The following is an 18,984-nucleotide window of genomic DNA, read 5'->3' as shown; positions in this document are numbered from 1 at the left end:
ATTTCTAAGAGGGCGCCAAGGGGAAGGAAATGTGCAAGCCGTATTATTATTATTAATTTACGGTTCACAGTTTTGTTTTGGCAACCCCGTTTTACTTGGCAACCGTGTAAACGTCATCTCCACATGTTGGCTGGTGTGAATTTAGAATTGGTGTTTTGTTTATTTCATTGGCGTCTTTCAATTTTGAAATAAGAATTTATAAGCGAAATGAGTGGAGATTCATTGCAAAGTGATCAATTTGACACCCTATTCTTATCAATAGCCCAACATCATGAGAGAGGGGCTATTCAAGTGAGTTCAGATCCTGTAGAAACACTTAACCTCAATTATTGATTTTTCTTTCAGTTATTGGACACCTTCGTAAGCTTTTTAGGCCGTAAGACAGATTTTTTTACTGGTGGTGAAGAAGGAGCATGGGAAAAAGTAGGTGTCAATGAGCGTGGTCAACGGGCAGCAGCTACTCACGCAGCAAGGTTTTGTCAGTAGTTGTACGCAATTTACTTAGCGGGAAATTCTTATGCTTATTTATGATTTGTCACTGTTGTCCGCTGACTCCCGCTGACCGCGCCCACTAGTACCATACGCATTCTTTATCGAATTTGATTGTAGTTGGTCATGTCGACATTTCGAAAGCACGAGAAGATCTGTCGAGAGAAGCACGTATCCACGCATCGAGAAAAGCGCCAACATGAATCGGCTAGTAAGGTTGAAGAAAATAAAGAGATAAAAAAGGCAGAAATTAAGGAATTAACAGATGAGGAGGCCGAAAAATTACAACAGCAGTTAAATTCGGAAAAATCGTGCGATACCAAACCAAATGTTTCAGAAATGATCGAGGAAGACGAAGATGAGTCAGAGAAGGGGAAATTACGTCCAAATACTGGTAACGGTTGTGATTTGCCGAAGTATAGGTGGACTCAAACTTTGCAAGACATCGAGGTAGGTTTTTCTTATTTTTTTAAAATTAAATATAACAATATTGTTACTAGTTTGTTTAAAATATCACAGTAACATTAAGGCAAAGCTTAAAAAATTTCTTTAAATACCTATTATAATTCATAAATAACTAATATAATTGAATTGTTCGCCGCTAGTGAGTTCGTCCTCTTGCACGCACTGAAAGTTTTATCGTTAGCAATTCCTGTGTAATATTTTTCTATAAGGACATACCTTCAAGACACAAAATTGCAACGAGTACTCCTACTGTGAATAGAATGGACATGGTTATGATTAAAATTGAAAGCTGATGTTTGCGACAAAAGCTTCTTGATTTCATTTGTGGTTTTGTGTTAACATTCACTACTGTGAAATGCATGGAACTTGCGTTCGAATCTGTATCTGTATCTTGTTTCTTTGTTGGCATTGGTATCGAAAGGGTATCCTTATTGACTTGCTGTAAGTAGTACTGAAGATTACTGTCCCGATTTGTGCCGTGCTTTGTTTCATGCTTGTGTACTTTTGCTAAATTGGCCGCAGTGAGTAATAACGATCCAGATTTTATACTCTGCAATGTAATGAATTCAATCCAAAGTTCATTATCTTATAATAGCTACATACCTGAGTACTATTGTTGCTTGAAGTTGAGCCTTGAGAGCTTCGAGCTAGTGTGGGTCTTGGTATATGCCAACTCTGGTGGAGATCTGCAGAGATCTGCAAATGCAACAATGACAGTGTAGTATATTCTGTGGATGTGGGTAAGAAAATGGGAATTAAATAAAATACGCTTTTCCTCCAATCTATTAACATTCCCAATTGATCACTTTGCGCACGCGATTTGATTAATTCAGAGACTTGTTATAACTAGACTGCGCTTAACGTATCTAAGGTGTTGTCGACACAGTATGCAACACACAATGCACTGCGGGGCAAAAATCGCTAAGATGATGTGCAATATAATGAAATAAGCTGTTATTTTAGATGTTCCGTCCATTAATAATTCTTGTGATTAGCTCGAATTAGTGAACAGATAAATTTCTGTTGAGAATAAACCAATAAACTTAGGTTAACTCGTTCCTATCAACATGTACTCTGCCGATAAATTTTTAAATAATATGCTGATTTTCAACGAATAAAAGTTTAAAGGGCCAATGGATCAGAGCCATTCGAAGAGAAAAATGTACTCCCACCATAGTGCATTTGCGGGGAATGAAGCCGATTTTAGAAAGGTACCGACGAAGGTGTTAAACAATAATGCAATACCGAACGTTTTCGACTTTCCCATTCAGTTAAAATAACGTAGAACTATTATTCGACATCCTTTACCAGCAAGACAACAGCAGTACCTATTTGCCTATTAGGTGTTTTCTTACAAGAAAAATAGCTAAGTCTATGTTCCATATGTGCAAGCGCAGATGCGATATTCGGATCGGGGAGTCAGTCAAAGCTTTTAACTAGAAAAAATCGTGAAGGATTGTTGCACGTATCAAGCGATGCATTAAAAATTTGTCAAATTGCTGAAAATGTGTTCAGGTTTTTCATTCAAACCACACCACACCGCGTTGTAAACAAAATGGTTATCAGCAGTCTAAGAAAAACAAATAACAGTTACAGCCCATTTGGGTTTTTGGGTAGGAATATATTGAATCAAAATCCGCTAAATAATCATATCTTACTACTTACAAGTTTAGTTTTAAGAGTATATTTTCCCATACGTGTTCACGACCAAAATACACATATAAATCAAATTAGGACTAGAGTAAGGCAGTTATATACCAATTTAGTTCAAATAAAATACTAATAAATTCCATTAAAACAGTTAACAGCTATATGTTATCTTTTTTTGCTACTAAAATTTAGAATAAACATGGCTAAAGCAAGCTGCAGAACGTACGTCTGCCCCGCGATGAACAGTTGGTTGCCTATCCTATCTTGACAACAGGCGTTTATAGTAAAATCTACGTTACGCGCGGTCTAGTTATAACAAGTCTCTGGATTAATTCTTAAACGATTGTAGGAAAAACGTTCTTCCTGACATGCCCGCGAAGGTTATTCCGAACCTCAAGCAGGTAATATCCTGCTTTCGTTTCGGAATCGCCAACACTATTCTGTATCTAGTTTCAAATGCTCGATTTTGATGATCTTGTACAAGTTTGAGTTCTATTTTTTGGATGCAAATTTGAAGTTTTAAAATGGTTAAAGGTAATCGCATAGGTACCACTAATGTATTACTCGTACATTTTTTGAGGGGAAAAGTAGTAGTCAGGAATCGGGAGGTCTAAATTCGAACGTGGTATATGAACTCAATGGTACCTATACATTTTTAAAAATAGGTATCTTGTGGAGAGTTAGATAATATATAGCTTAAACAATTTACAGAGCGGTTGTTAAAAACAACATTATCTGTTTTTTTGTTCTCTGAGACTGCAAATATAATGAGCTTTCGAATGATGCATAAACTTATTCATAAGTAACTCCGGACAAGCAATGTAAACGTAAAATTTCTAATTTTTGAGAAGTAAGAAATTTTTTACAAACTATTTTTTCTGGCTATTTTGTAATTCCTGCGACCATCGCCTCCTCAAGATACGTATTTTTTAAAATGTATATTTTCAAGTGCAGGTAGAACTATAATTGTAGAAGCATCTTTTTGGTACCCAGATTCCTGACTGTAGTGGTTATATGTACGGTTTTGGTCAGAAGTAATGTCCCTCGATTGTCTCAAGTGTAGTACATAAATAATACACCAGATCTCCTGTGAGTTTTAAGCTCTTTTCAAAATGAGGAAAATCCCTAAGATTGAATTGGAATAGAACTAAATCAGGGAGGAACTGACATATTAGTACCTTTTCTGCAGTTGAGGTATCTGAGGGAGAACATTACTTCTGACCACGACTGTACATGGTGTGGATACGGTGGCAACACTTATTTAATCAATATTTTGAGAGCATAATTTTGATCAGTGTATCTTTGAACTTCTTAAATGATTTTTGCGTTATGGCGCACAATCAGTCATTCATTCGCTTCCTTAGAGAATGCACTATGTTATCCCAACGTGGCCTATTCAATTCCAGCTAGTTTGTATCTTTTCATGTAAAGGTCGCTTGTAGAAGACTTTTCTTGGGTTTTTGTGTATGCTTATTCGGTTTTTGTAAACGTTTTTCGAAAATTTTTCACGAAGCTTCCCGAGACCCTAACAAACTATTTCCGAATGGTTATCACTTTGAGGGTTCAGTGGGAACCCATTTTATAAGGGTTTGAACCCCTGAAAATTGACTTTTTGCCATTTTTTTCAGAAACTTGAATTACCAAACAATTTTTTCCTCACTACAATTTGGGCAATGAACAGACCTTTAAAATGATACTATACATGTGTACCTTCCACTTCCGGTTGCTTTTTATTTTATTTTTATTTATTTTATTTATTATCCCGCTCTTGTTCTGGGTCCTCAACAGGCTTGCGCCCAATTACAGAGGGACCCGCATAATGCTTTTTAGAGGTGCCTGATGTAAACTGGAAGTTGTACAAGGGTAACAATGACAGATACAGTGTTAACGCGGATTTTCTGCATTTTAACTGCGATTGCGTGGTTTAAGACCAGTTATTCTTAAAACTGGTATATTTAATGTATTCTGTATAAGCCACTCGAAGTGGCAACCTTTCGCAAATTGTTTGTTAGGATCTCGGAAAGTTACATGCACAAATTGGTGCTTGTATCTGGCTGGTAAATATAATCTAAAAATTTTACATTAAGTGACCTCACTATTAGGAATCTGTTAAAAGAAAAAAAAGTGAGGTCGCGAGTAAGGACCATTTACATTAAATTAAAATTTTGGCGTTATAATGAGTGGAAGTGTAACATGATTATTAATGCGTGCATATCTTAGTGATTGCATCAGTGCTTATGCATGTATAATAGATTAGTGAAAAAAACTGAGTCTGTTGGAAATCTGTGATTATGAATGTTTTTCCCGCGAAACATCGGACAAATCAAATCAATATGCTATTTACTATTATATTTTGTTGTTAGTAACCGTTGCTAATTTGCTATTAAGTATTGTAGTTCAGCCTATGTCGTTGCTTGTAAATTTCTCAAGTTGAGTATGTGTGCTTCTTCATAGAATGTCACTGACGTTTACATTGAAGGGGAAGATTGAATGATTATTGATCTTTTTTATAAGTACGTTCTCTGATAGAATTAACAATATTGTAGTACATCACTTCCGTAAATACAATGCGAGGCTCATTAATTCTGTCAGTGACCGTACACGTATATAAATCTAACAGACGTACCATAAAGATTTATGACATGACCACACCCCCCATCAAATTTTATTATCAAAATCGTGTCGCGTAGGTAAGCCTCCATATCAATCGCATTAATAATTTTCGTCTGTATTACGCGTCTAAATTACTACTGGGTGTAATAAATTTGCGTAAATCATAACTTGACCAACCTTTGCGCAATAAAAATTAGTTGTTAATTACGACCACCTTAAAGTTAGACGTATATAGATATTGCCCTTCAATTTTACATTCAGCGACCTTAACAACTGACGATTTCAAAGAACGCGCTCGTGATTGTTTATAATACCGGAGTATGATTAGCTAAATTAGGGGGTCATTAAATGTAATTTCACACCGCATAGGAAATTTCTCGTTGGGCGTCTTTTCCTTGTTCCTGGAGTTTTTTCAATGTTCTTCCTCTTGCAGGAGAAATTTCGATAAAACGATGCTCTAGAAGTGACCAGAGCCCATTAATTGTTCGCACCAAATCTTAATTCCAATCTCCGCGATGGGCCTATAGCTATCCTGTGTTGTATTTGATATTCATAGGTTTGCCCAAATTACATACTCCATAATTCCTTCGAATTCCTTATAACGTAATGGCATTTAATCATAGTTATATCAGATTTGAAACTGAATATTTACCAAAAAAAATGACTGAAGTTTAAATCAATTGAGTTTACCGAATTTTTCTAATTTGAATTTTGTTAAATGTTTCAAAACTACATTTTTTTAAATTTTCAAATACTCCTCCGTCGGGAGTTTTTATGTAGATCGTTAAATCCGGACACTCAACAATTTTAAAATTCTTTTCTTCGATTTTTCCTGTATTTTCTGAGTAGTCAATTCAGTTTCCGTTTTTTTAAAAATTTTAATTGTCCTAATTGGAATTGTTTTTTTTTAAATTAATTTACCGACTTCCTATATATTAGTGGAACTGAACGACCTTATTAGGTCACTTCAATGCGTGTCATGTGCTAAATTGGCGATTGGCAGTGGACCTCGTGCGTATGTCTGACTTCATCAACACTTCTTTGAGTCAGTCTTTAGTCATTTATCACTACAGTATCGATTTTGAGGTTTCCAAAAATCGTCTGTGGTGGTTTGTACACATCTTTGGTAAACATATTTCTGATTTGGGCGAATGTCTTAATTTCAATAACCATAATTTGCCACTTATTAAATCGAATTTTTGCTTTTAAGACACCGCTACCAAAGACTATGAGAATAGTCTTTGCTGCTACATATTTCTTTTGTATGCTCCACGCTTTCATTGCAAAATCACTTATTAGATTTGGTTTGAAATTACACACCTAGCTCAGTAAATGTAAACTTAGAAAAACCTTGAAAGTTTGCAATTAATCGCTTTTCTTTTTGGTTGAATGTTAAAGAGAAGCACGGCGCATCTTATCGCGATTATGAAAAAATGACTTTCTTCTATTGCGTAAAGTAATTAGCATTATAGTTTACGTCATAGTGAAATTCAAGCGGTCCAGTAATTAAAGTAATTTTTAATATGCGCAGGGTGCGACGGTGTCTTTTTCCGTGTATTTTATTTATGATGTTACGTAACTATTAAAATGACCTTCACTTGTTTCTTGTCGTTTTTGGAGTAGGTACTGATCGACTCGGATTAATAAAATTACGGTGTCTTTAATTTCCAATATGTACTGTAATAGCTGTGGGTGATCTTAATACGAGTACTGAAAGTAACACCAAACATCCGCGCGTAAAGCAAGGCCGTTTATTGTTTTCTTTTAATAATAAATTTGATAATCTCAAGGGAAATCCTGGGAAAGTTACGTAAAAATTGTTCCCGTGACATTGTCCCCGTTTTTTAAATTCACTTAAAAAAATAAGAATAAAAAAATACTTACGGTATTTGATACAATACTTTTGTTTTCCATTTATGTTAATCATAAACAAACTATTCGTATCCAAATATCACCGTCGTATCACACCACTCTCTATACTCTGCAACAGATACTGTTCCAGCATCCGTCTGGCATTTTCTTTTAAAGTGGTATTAAATACCTACATGGTTTGCATATATCTATCACATAGGCAAGCGACCACTCGATTCATTTGGTGTCGAATTTGTGGTGGGATTTACTACAGGTAAGTCTCTGGGGGATATTAATGGAGATTCAGTCACTTTTCTACTCACGCAATGTGAATTACTATTATACGATCGCATTTTTACGAAGTACGTCATTTGTTAGTCGCCGAACGTAATTACATTTTGATGCGTTTTTAAAGGTCATAGGAAAGTTGGGATTTTCATTATTTTAAGCCTTTTTGCCGTATATTATTGACACATCTGCTTTTTCTTCTAATTAACATTTTTTATTATTAAAATGCAAAACAAATATGTATAGTTTCTGTTCCTTGACGAAATTCAGGATCTTGAATCAATTGGGAAAATACGCACAACCGGATTTTAAAAAAATATGTAGGTAATTCTTATCGATGATTCATATGTTTATTTGTTAGATAGTCCTCTGAAATTTTAAACTAGCATCTCGCATTGGGATATTTGCGATAGATCTTAAGTATAGTAGTTGACAAGTTGAGGGCGATTCTCACACAAGAGACAGAGACGCGTGGCGACGGCGTCGCGTCACAGCAATTGTTGCTTCCAGAAGTGTGCGCGTTTTCAAATTGTGTAATTCAGTAATTCTCACCATAGTCCCACTCGTAACAGTCGGCAAAGTAGAAGAACTAATCGTTGCTGGCAAAGACTATCCAGAGCCATGTTTTAAATCTGAAATGAACCGAGCCGTCATCAAAAGGACAATTTGTCGCGCCGCGCTGCTTATGTGAAAATTGAATCTAACATCGACGTGCAGCAATTATGTGTGAATCGGATTATACAGATACACTCTCTTTCAAATAGAAAGAATCGGAAGTCGATACCAGGTCTTATCGGCTGAGCTATAGCACGGACCGACGGACGGACAGCGAGCACATAAGCGTTACCACTTCGTGAGTTGCGCTAAAAGTGTAGAAAAAATGAAACAGAAAATGGCTACAAGAATTTATGACACTCGTATTCGGAAACGTGACTTATAATCCGGCTCATATTCAATAGCGCTGATCCTTGAAGCTTGAACTCGTAATTCTCGAGTTAATGACGAGAAACGGACGGAAAAAATCAATAAGGGGATTTCTTTCGAATGTTTTAGGCGGGAAAGCGGTCGATTTATTTTTCGTTAGAAAATTACTTTCTTACGGTAATTGGTTCTTTATTAAGCGGCAGAGCAAAGCGATGCAAGCTTTATAGGGGAGTCGATGGTGGCCGTTTGTCCGTCTGTCTGTCTGTCCGTGAACACGATAACTATCAAACGCTTGGACCGATTCGGTTCAAACTTTGCACAGTTAACATATATACCACATGTAACAAGCCAATTGAAAATTGGTCAAATGCAATTACTCCGTGGGGTCACACTGAGGTGCTCTGCCGCTTTTCTAAACGCTCCTTATGGATTGTCGTCACATGGACAGCTTATATAATATACCATAAGTAAGGTCTCCACTGCTAGGTGAGGAAAACTAGTGAGGATACCGACATGGACGCAGGACGAACATGCACCCGACAGCCTATCTTATCTAGTTCGTGTGTTTAGTTTGATGCGATCATCCGTTATTTTTTGTTTATTCTAATGACCTCAAATAATCAGTTGCATTTTTTTTCACTAAACTGTTGCAAATTTCTTCGAAGAGGTACAGGGGTCAATTTAAATTCATAATGTGAAACAGTTAAACAGCGAATTCGCAGACCTGCACAATTGCCATTTTGGTAGCCATTTACCTTGGGATCAGGGAATGCTATAAGGACGTAGCGCGAGCATTGTTTTACTGCCCCTGGCGACGGGGTTTATTGCCGAAGCCAAGAATGAATCTGTATTTCTCTAAATTATGGCTTATCTATGTAAAATCTATATTTTTTTGTAATGTTTTATTACTATGTATTTGCAATCAGTATAGATAAAGTTATAATACTATAAGCAAATGCATTTGCTGGAACGGGGGTTTGAATTTAAATTTAAAGGAGCTGATATCCAGTGATAATCAGCTCTGTTGTTTCTTAATATGATGGGTAATCGTATTCTAAATGGATTTAATACGCCTTTCATACTATGTATTTCATTCGAAAATCGAACTTTCGAAAATTTATATAAAATCGGAATAATGTAAAAACCAATTCGAAGACGTGCCACCCGGCTCTCTAATTCTTATGGTTGCCATTTTTTTTTGTAATTTTCGAGACATGTAAATGCGTAATATAATTCTTAGGCAAGGCCGACTCGAAGATCGTTTTGCTCAAGACAAAGACATTCAACTAAAATAGATCGAGGCGGAGAAGAAAGTACGAAAAAATTGAATCTTTTTTCAAGGGTGTAACGTACGTAAACGAAACCGACTTTTTATAAATTCATTGCCAATAATATAATTTGAAACTTCTGAAAATTCACCATTGAGATTATTATTAATCGTTGAAACGATCGAATTAACCTTAATCACGTGGTGAACTATTTAAAAAGAGTGTTAGGATTGTTGGAATGATGAAGTTAACTTCGTTATTTGATGATTTAATTGACGATATTATACTTAAACCATCCACGTTGATGCTGTGAAATATTACATTTATTACCTCCTTCATGTACATCTGCAAGGCCACTTCGTTGTATGCATGCTTGATGCTCGTTAGAGTGTATACCTACATTTCGTAGGTATCACTTTTGTCATCGATATCGAAAAAAGACGACCTTTTTAAACGTTTCAACTTTTGGTCAATTTACGTCATCTAGCAGTAATTTATCTAGAAACCTCAAGAAAGCTAATACAGCGAATAATATGTTTTTCCGGTGTCCGGAATATGCGAATAAGTTTTGTTTTCACAGATTAGATATACTTCCTGCGAAGCAGGACGGGCTCAATTGGTCAAACGTAATGTCTCAGGGCAACTTTTTATCAATATTAATTAATATTTTATAATTTGGACTATAATGATTTCCTAAAGTTTCTTTTTGGTCAATATGTTAAAAAATTAATTGGAACAGGCTAGCGACCCGACCAACGTTTTGGAAGGTCCCAACGCGTTGGAAGACTTCTGTATACCCTCGTTCAGTGGGAGGCCGCCTCTTACACTTTTATTGAGGCTGTATCTCCACTCTTCATTCATCATAAGCTCTCCTCTTATAGAAGTTACGTTTTCGGCAGTAAGTGGTCCGGGCCAAAAGGGTCTGTGCAGATGTGTCAATAAAGTTCCTTGAAGTAATGTAAATAGTCTAAATTGAACATAGTTAGGTAATTGATGATTTTTTTCCGAAGGCTAGTTCGTTCTCTATTCGTTTTGTGCATGATTTTTACGTACGTATATAATCACTCCTCTAATTACACACGTTTAAAGGCCGATCTATACGAAACCGTATACCTGCATGTATAATAGGTAATTCTTATTTACCCGCGTAGGATAGCGCTAATTTTCAAATGAAAATTACGTAATCGTTCTTTCCCCCGAAACGGTCATACCAACATCTACCAAATAGAGACGATTAAATTTTGATTATAAGACAATTTCCATAATCTCTTATCGTATCGATTAAGGCGAAGAGTAGGTAATCAAAAATATATTAGAATAATTCCTAATTTAATCTTCGTTGAGATGCATGTTAACGATGTGTTTACAAACTAATCATTAATTTCTCGGAGGAAAAGGAGGTTGTTTTAGCTATAATAGAACCAAGGCTTAGGTATATAAATGTAACGCGTTCGATCTAGTACATGCTTAGTGTAAATTAATTGTGATCATATTTCATTAGCGAAATCCTTGCGTAAAAAGCTCCTATTTGGCGAATTTACATTAGCGTTCGCTGTATTAGTTGACTTTACATTGATTTTCTTTTATATGTAGTACATGCAGCACGTATAGATACGATTTAATCAACCTTTCTTTTAATTAGTCACTTCGTATTATTAACACCTAATTGGAATTCGACCGCTGGCTATTGATGCAGGATTTTTAGGGAATCTTCAATTTTTTTTAATTTGAAACGTCTGTCTAGAAAAATCTTACATTCGGTTAGCCCGCGGCAACGAAGTAAAAAAAATCGTTGGTTCTCGTATTGGGCTCTTTAGCCATTTGTTTAAAATTTTACGTCAAATGTGAACCTACGCCTCAAGTCCCCTGTACTTTAATTTACTTCAGAAATATGTATATTTAGTAGACATAGGGATTAACGTTGTATTTTCTACGTCTACTTGTAAATAATAAAATCTCTTCTGAAGGGTTTTATGCATCCAAACTAATTTCTTAAAACAAATAAAGGTCTGACTGTCATATTTATTAATTTGAATATTGTTGCTTTGGCAACAGAAAATAAATCTCTTACGGTCCTTAAACTGTTACCGCCACTATATCAATTGACAATATCAACTTTTTCTTCAGTTGAATACCTAGCACACGAACGAAAATAAAAATACGGAAGCCAAAGCAAAAATATTAAATAATTTTTATTTTGTTTGGAATTAATTTTTCTATCTATTTTTGTGGTCAGATTACCTATAATAAGAAATTTCTATCCCCGACACGGGTAGTAACCACTCCCAGGGTGAAAGCGTGTCTCGAAAACGAATGGCCCGATGACGATGACAGTTTTCTCTCGATACGTATAGTATTAAAAAAGTTGTGCTAGATGTAGATGAGAAAAGGAAATTAAGGTCTACTCAAAAACTTGGCATTAATAAAAAAAAGTGAGTTAGGTACTATTTGAAAAACAGTTGTATCACGTCGCGGCCCTATAAAACACCGTGATCCATATGTTGTAATAAATATGGAATAATATTTGACATTTCCTACTTCCAGTAGCAGTGAAACCTTGATCAAATTTAAATGTTTCACGATTAACGATACTCGAAAATATTACCACAAATATTAATTTACATAGAGCACCTTGATCTGCATGTTTACGATCCATCGCGGGTTTCCATTTTTGGTGTTTCTGGAAACATTAGATAATATATTCATTCTGCTTACTGTAAGATGTGTTTTTAAAATACTAAATCAAAAAAATTGTAAGTAGATATAACAAAATGATTAACTTCTGTGATTTGAAAGCTGTGTATGGGCTAAGTACAGAGTAGTAAGGCTAGATTACGATATCTGCAAGAAAATAATAAACCGCTCACATCAAATCATACCAAATCCCAAATATGTCTCATTTTTCTCCTGAACAACACTTCAATATCATTTAGCTATGTTTTAGAGGTACTGTGGAGAAAGAAAGGGAATCAATTCTACAGTGTATGACAGCCCTTATTAAACCAACTTTATACTTTGACATATTCCTGGCGTCGCGTCGGCGTCTTTCCCAGGATCAACTGTCGTGGGGATGCGTCCCTCTTAAATCAAACATGTCTGTCTATTAATTCGAAATCAGTTAATCAACCGTTAGAGATTAATAAATTAACTGTTTCGTGTTACAGTTTCGTTCAATGCAAAAAAGTGTCTGGATTACAATACAATAAAATATCGGGACCACAAACTCGTAAATATTAGTTTATCTTATGCAAATTACTTATGGAATTTGCATAATCGCGTGGTTCCAAACGGCTCGCATCTGCGATGAACCATCACTCATTTTCTCAAACATAATTAATCTGGAGAATGCCGCCTCAAATGAACCTTAGGGCTTTTTGGTACAAAAAGCAAGGTCAATTACATACGCTGTGCTGTAATAATTCATCCTGTTTGCGTATATGACCGTGACACTTCGTTGTACAAAAGCAAATACCATACTTTGTTGCATATATTCCAGTTTAAAAATTAATAATTCGGGTAAAAACGCCTTCGTCCCTGAACGGCATGCAATCTTGAGATCCTGTTCTGCATCCTCTTAAGGCTTGTGTTCTTTGTAATTGGTTTGCTAATGTTGCAAGTATTCTCGATTGGCAAACTGAATGCAGGGCTTGTATATTGTAACCGGAGAACGAAGAGGACGTGTAACGTGTTGATTATTGGACTGCATTTGTTACGACCAATGTCCTTGTTGAACACTTGGTAGTGGCTTCCCGAAAGATGCGAATACAAGATACTGAGAAGATTGGTATTAGATAAACTATATTTTTAATTTACTAACAAACTTGGTTTATGTAAATGAGTTGAATAAGTGCTACTTTAGCGCCGTGTTAAAAATATATGACAAGGGCAACTAAATCGTTTCGAAAATATCTTCGTTTTCTTCCAAATGTTATGAGTCATCGATATTCGAAAATCCGTATTCAGTGATTATACCCTGGATTAGGTATACTGTATTTCTTAATTCGTGCGGTAGGATAAAAAGGTTAGTTGAGATCACTTTTATACGGACTGTTTTAAAAACCCTATTGCATTATTTATTTATTAGGCCCGAGGACATTACAGTTAAATACCTAAGTATCGGTTTTGGTAACGGTAGTTTCATTTCACGTGTGTATTTTTAACGTTTGCATGGGTTCTCGAGCAATCAATCACATTCTTTCAAAATATGCAATCTATTTCACAGCATTGCCAGACCGCGTTTTCAAAGATAAATAATACCCGATGTTGGTAGATTTCTTCGTCACCCTTTCCGCCATACTGATATTGGGTAACGAGCAGAGCAAATAACGGATTATAGATTTGAATCTGTAGCAGCGATTGGAATGATTGATCTTTTTGCTCTGACTTGTTGAGTTTGCAAAACGATCAAATCTCTAGAATTTCAATCACTTTCTTGATAGACGAAACAAACAGGTTAGTAATTTCTTATTGACCGTTTTGGACCAATACACAACAAGGTTCAACTATTTCTTTGTGTAGCTCTATACGGGCGAGCCGAACACGGATCGAAGCGGAAGTTCTCCAAAACTGCGAATATTTTAGGTAGAATGTATACATGTTTAGAAACTAGTTCTGATTCTGGTTGATTCATTATATAATAACTTTTGGATTTAGCTCGTCGGTACATTTGATATATCAGAACTTCTTAAAAGTATTTTTTCGAAAATTTAAATCTCCTTCAAAGTAAATTTCACGAAGACGAATTTAATGATACTTTATTATTAGGGGATGAATACTTGAATTATGCAATCACGATTGGTTTTTGTTGCCAAGGTTTTCTTTGAATATTCACAAAAATTCTAAAATGGTCATTGCCAATATGTACAGTAAATCTAATCATTTTCTCTTTAGGTTGAAGGGGATTGTTTTAATATCGTAGGTAGTTTGGAAAGTTGCCCTGGATGACGGAGTTCAATGCAGGCAGGTGTAATTATGAGAATTATGGAGTCACTTTGAATGAATGCAAAATATTGAGACGAGCTTTACCAATATGAAAAGCCCATTACATAAATTTTTGATTATTGGTATCGTAAACGTTGAAATTGCAAATCTGCATGCGACATTATATTGTATCAGGCAACAAACGCGATTTCGTTCCGATGGTAAATTTTCGTATGCATCTTGTTTTTGGAAAATAGTGTTACAAAGACCTATATTGAGTGTGGTAAGGAAGTACACAATAAATCATTCTTGACTGGTTTAGAGTAAGATGTAGCAAACTTGGCCAAAAACGACCTCTTCCTTATTTTGCTATAAAATACCTACTTGCAAATGAGGACAGCCTCTTACTTACCATATTCATGAATTTAAAGTATTGTAAATAAAGATTAATGAGTAATTTCCATTTTAAATGTTGTCACATGGTAAATCTACTTTAGTAATTAAGTAGTAGGTATATTATGATGCACAGTCTAAACACTTTAATTTTATATCGATTCGAATAAATTTATTAACATTGCGTTCCCATTGAATTGAGACCTTGGGCACCTAAATGTTGCTACTTCAATAATAATTTCTGTTACATAATTAAATTCCGGTTTCCATTATTCTCAAAAACGCCCAAAGATTATTACTCTCAATTTAGCCCTTATAATAGGCGGATCGGTCGTGTCGATAATAGTACCGTCTACCTCATTTTGATTGCCGGATCTTCCTCTGGTTTAATTACGCTGACGTAACGTTTTAGTTAGTTATGTTTAAAAATTGTTACATCACTCTCAATTTTGATTTAATTATAGAAAGAAGTGATAGGGAGATTGTTTTGCTTCAAAATTATTCAAAAAAAAACTTTTGAATACTACACCTACAGTCGTCCAATGCATTGTTTTACATACTGGATTTGTTTTGTCACATACTTCATTCAGGCGTTACATTGCACTGTTTTATGATCTATAATGTATATTACAGTGACTTTATTGAGACAGTGGCGACAATAGATGTCTCATTTTTGATTGGTTGGCACGCGGCAGCCATTTTGTGGCAAAATTTCAAATTATCACCTTATATGTCATCTATTCTTGGTTATTTTCAAGTCGTGTTTTATTATTTGCAACGTTTATTTATTAGTTTTGTAATATACGAGGGCTATTTTTTTCAAGTTCCGTTAGGTTAGCAATGGATACTCAAATGTCATAGCGACGTGGGGCTTGCGCAGTGGTGTTCAGTAATCTATCTGTCACTATCTACGAGCCGAGGTGGCCATTACGTGGCGTAGTTTTGGTGTGAGTGCTGTTTTACAATTCGGTAAATTCGCCTTTTTATGCAATTCAGTGTGATAAAAACACTGCTGCCAGCTGATAGTGTATGTGCGATTTATGATGGTGCTATAAAGGAAGAGATCCTATTCTTGAATGGACTTGAAACTTGAAACGACCACAAAAGCCTTTGCTCATTTTAACGACTTTACATCTCTTACGATTTACGAGCCCCCATAGTGAAAATGAAAAAAAAACATGTATAATAACATGTAATTTTTTAAAAATAAATACGTCTTTTGTAGCAAAACCAGTTTTTATTTTGTAATCGAGGAAGTGAGCAATTTTAATTTTCAAAAAGGGAGCGCCATGGAAAGAAGTTTGGGAACCACTGCTCTAGTCACTAGTTGAATTGACTATAAGCGACGGTATTACTTGCAAAAAAAAGCAATAGTAGCCATTAGTAAATTACTTAGGTGTATTCTTTAAGTAATTTAAATCCAATTTTCTAAGGGATGTATAATAATTAAACAACTGAGGTGAGAACTTATTAAGCGGTTCAAGGTGCAAATAGGAAAATTGCACATATGTATTGTTATAAAAGAACCCTAAACAATACCAGTTAATTAATCTGATAAATTGTAGTAATTTTTATATGTACTTACAATCCTATAATTAGTAGATCGCAGTAACAAATAGGTTACCTTTTGCGTTGTGCCTTCCATCGTTAACTTCACCACTCTACGACACTTATCATAACAATGTTCAGCAAAACACGCATCGAAAAAATTTTGTAATAAATATCATTGGCCAATCACATTGTGAACATCGACCTCCAATTACTTATGTGATGTCTTCATTACGAAGCGTTGACCATACAAACTTGACAATGATTTTTGTGTTTCAAGAATTTAAAAAATCTTTAAGCGTTGGTAACGCTCATTGCAATCAGTAGCATAGCATTTCAAGGTAGTCTTCTTGACGAGATCTGGAGTTTTGCAATATCATGTTTATTCTTGTCGTACCTATATCCTTTTTACGCAACGATTTACGTAGATACGGTCTGATTATTCTGATAAAGGTTATATTAATACCGACTCTTTCAGATTCAGAACTATCATAACTAAAGATGATTCTTTCTCAATAGATATATGGAAGTGCGTTCGGACAAGGTCACATCCAATCTTTTTGCATAATTGGCGACACGAAATTGTAATTAAATTATAACTAATGAAATTCATTACTCACCGTTCTCCCATTGTACATGATTATATTTGTTAATAGAAAAACAACATTAAATTCTTATCACATACCTGTGATTGGGTCAAGGTATCTTATCGAAATTGTTTCTAGTAATTATTATGGAAAATTGCGACATTTTGTGCTTCGCCGTATGCAAATATATAAAATTTGTGTCACTAAACAAATTTCAAGGTTTGTAACCAAAATTTCTGTTACAGATTCGTATACCTTTAAACGTAGATTTTAAAGTGAGACAAAAAGATGTAATTGTCAATATCACAAAGAAACACTTTACGTGTGGTGTCAAAGGACATCCGGCTATTGTTGATGATGATTTTCCCCACGAAATCAAGCTAGAGGAATCTACTTGGGTTATTGAAGATGGCAAAAGTATTTTAGTAAACTTGGAAAAGGTCTTACATCGGAAAGGCTTTGGCTTAATTTGGATATTTAAGTTTACATTGTAGATTAATAAAATGAACTGGTGGTCGAAATTTGTCGTTTCTGATCCCGAAATATCAACTAGGAAAATTAATCCAGAACCATCAAAGTTAAGCGATTTGGATTTAGAAACAAGAGGTATGGTGGAAAAGATGATGTACGATCAAAGGCAAAAGGAATTGGGGTTACCAACCAGTGATGATCAAAAAAAGCAAGACGTCATTAAAAAGTAAGTAACAGATTACCTTTAACCAACGTAACTCATCCCCTCAATTTTAATATAATAAAAACAATTTACTCTTCAGATTTATGGAGCAACATCCTGAAATGGATTTTTCTAAATGCAAGTTTAATTAGTATTAATAGATGAATGTGTTTAATATGCACCAATTATACCCGCCTACATTTAAGTTGCTCTTTCAAATAAACAATTTAAACCAATGTACCACATGTATTTTGATCCAAACATGTTACAAACTAACTGAAAACTCACAATACCATGATAAGAATCAATGTGATGGTCCGTCAAGAAACTGGTAGGTAGGTAGGTAGACAATGGTCGTCTCTTGGGAATGTAGGGTTAACTCTGGCCGGTCTGCCAAAAATGTTTTCTATGTAACTCATTTATTTAGACCTCCTGCAAGATATCCAAACCGTAGTTTCTAAATTGTTTTGAAATTTTGAGGAAAACGATCCAAAACATTTGGAAAATTTGTCCCTAAAAGTTGGACGTTTTGTTGGTGTGGGCACGCGAAGGTATATTTGAATTCCTCCAGTGGCGTATCAACAATCCACACCATTATTGTAGATGTTAGATATTAATGAATTTATTATTGATACATTAAGCAACGTTACGCCGGTGTTTATTGTTTTGCAGGTTTCGTGCGCCCAATCCGAACTTCCGCTAGCTCCGTCGGTATCTGATCTAATTCCCGTGAGCCAATCATATTTTTCATGGCAGGTCTTAGTAAGAGCGCTGTTTGATTTTCCACAAATTGCTTACGTCACTTAATGATTTGAAATCAGAAAGGGGACGTTTCAACCACCGAAAATTATATGAATGTTATTGGTAATATTTACATTTTATTAAACATTAGGTAAATAATGAAAACTCAATCGGCATACGTCGTTCTCGCCGGTATCAGAATAAGCCGCTTTTACACTTTTCAATTTAAATTTTTAAATTTTACATTGTTCTAATGTTTTATTTCATTCAACTGTAGAGGCAGACACACTTTTGCCTCGCGCTTTCATTTTACGACGCGCACCAAATTACAGAGTAAATTTGTGGACAAATCCTACTTTAATTTATTGTTCGATATACATTTATGGTGGCGGCGTTACAATTTAATAATCGTAACGTACCAAATTAGAAATTTACAGGTGAGGCACTACCTCACTTACCTCATCGGAAAAGCCGCCACTGCAGCACATTGTAATTGCTATTGGTGTAATAAGACCACCATTTTGTTTATTTACAATGGCCAAAAGTAATCAATATTGTACTTTTTACGGTTGTA

At 35.1% G+C, this 18,984-nt stretch overlaps 2 protein-coding genes across 4 annotated transcripts; one reads left to right on the top strand and one right to left on the bottom strand.

Moving 5' to 3' along the window:
• The first annotated feature begins 89 nt into the window (after nucleotides 1-89).
• Nucleotides 90-17,905, top strand: LOC116171616 (nuclear migration protein nudC). The gene is made up of 6 exons (XM_031488561.1): nucleotides 90-291; nucleotides 346-423; nucleotides 610-939; nucleotides 17,242-17,436; nucleotides 17,491-17,693; nucleotides 17,770-17,905. Exons 1-6 carry the CDS (start codon nucleotides 208-210, stop codon nucleotides 17,819-17,821), a joined length of 942 nt encoding a protein of 313 aa, XP_031344421.1. The 5' UTR covers nucleotides 90-207; the 3' UTR covers nucleotides 17,822-17,905.
• Nucleotides 935-16,580, bottom strand: LOC116171618. Of its 3 annotated transcripts, none has more exons than XM_031488566.1 (4): nucleotides 16,447-16,580; nucleotides 1,558-1,650; nucleotides 1,171-1,504; nucleotides 935-1,116 (listed from the first exon to the last, which is right to left on the bottom strand). In XM_031488566.1, the coding sequence occupies exons 1-4, from the start codon at nucleotides 16,504-16,506 to the stop codon at nucleotides 1,091-1,093; spliced, it is 513 nt and encodes a 170-aa protein (XP_031344426.1). In that variant the 5' UTR covers nucleotides 16,507-16,580; the 3' UTR covers nucleotides 935-1,090. The 3 variants fall into 3 exon arrangements, with proteins under 3 accessions (XP_031344426.1, XP_031344428.1, XP_031344427.1); XM_031488568.1 differs by having other exon boundaries at nucleotides 16,486-16,538; XM_031488567.1 differs by lacking the exon at nucleotides 16,447-16,580 and adding an exon at nucleotides 7,102-7,396.
• Nucleotides 17,906-18,984: the final 1,079 nt, after the last annotated feature.

This window comes from Photinus pyralis, unplaced genomic scaffold (assembly GCF_008802855.1).
Source record: "Photinus pyralis isolate 1611_PpyrPB1 unplaced genomic scaffold, Ppyr1.3 Ppyr1.4_LG5, whole genome shotgun sequence".
NCBI classification, from domain to species: domain Eukaryota; kingdom Metazoa; phylum Arthropoda; class Insecta; order Coleoptera; family Lampyridae; genus Photinus; species Photinus pyralis.
This window is presented reverse-complemented; position numbering and strand designations above follow the sequence as displayed.

Bases quoted from the DNA above. Each gene is read 5' to 3' on its own strand.
- LOC116171616 (XM_031488561.1), top strand. From the start codon at position 208: ATGAGTGGAGATTCATTGCAAAGTGATCAATTTGACACCCTATTCTTA. The intron at 940-17,241 runs GTAGGTTTTTCT...TTTCTGTTACAG, and splicing joins AAACTTTGCAAGACATCGAG to ATTCGTATACCTTTAAACGT. The intron at 17,437-17,490 runs GTCTTACATCGG...TTTACATTGTAG, and splicing joins TTTTAGTAAACTTGGAAAAG to ATTAATAAAATGAACTGGTG.
- LOC116171618 (XM_031488566.1), bottom strand. From the start codon at position 16,506: ATGGAAGGCACAACGCAAAAGGTAACCTATTTGTTACTGCGATCTACT. The intron at 1,651-16,446 runs GTAAGTACATAT...TTGCATTTGCAG, and splicing joins GATCTACTAATTATAGGATT to ATCTCTGCAGATCTCCACCA. The intron at 1,117-1,170 runs GTATGTCCTTAT...TAAAACTTTCAG, and splicing joins TGCAATTTTGTGTCTTGAAG to TGCGTGCAAGAGGACGAACT.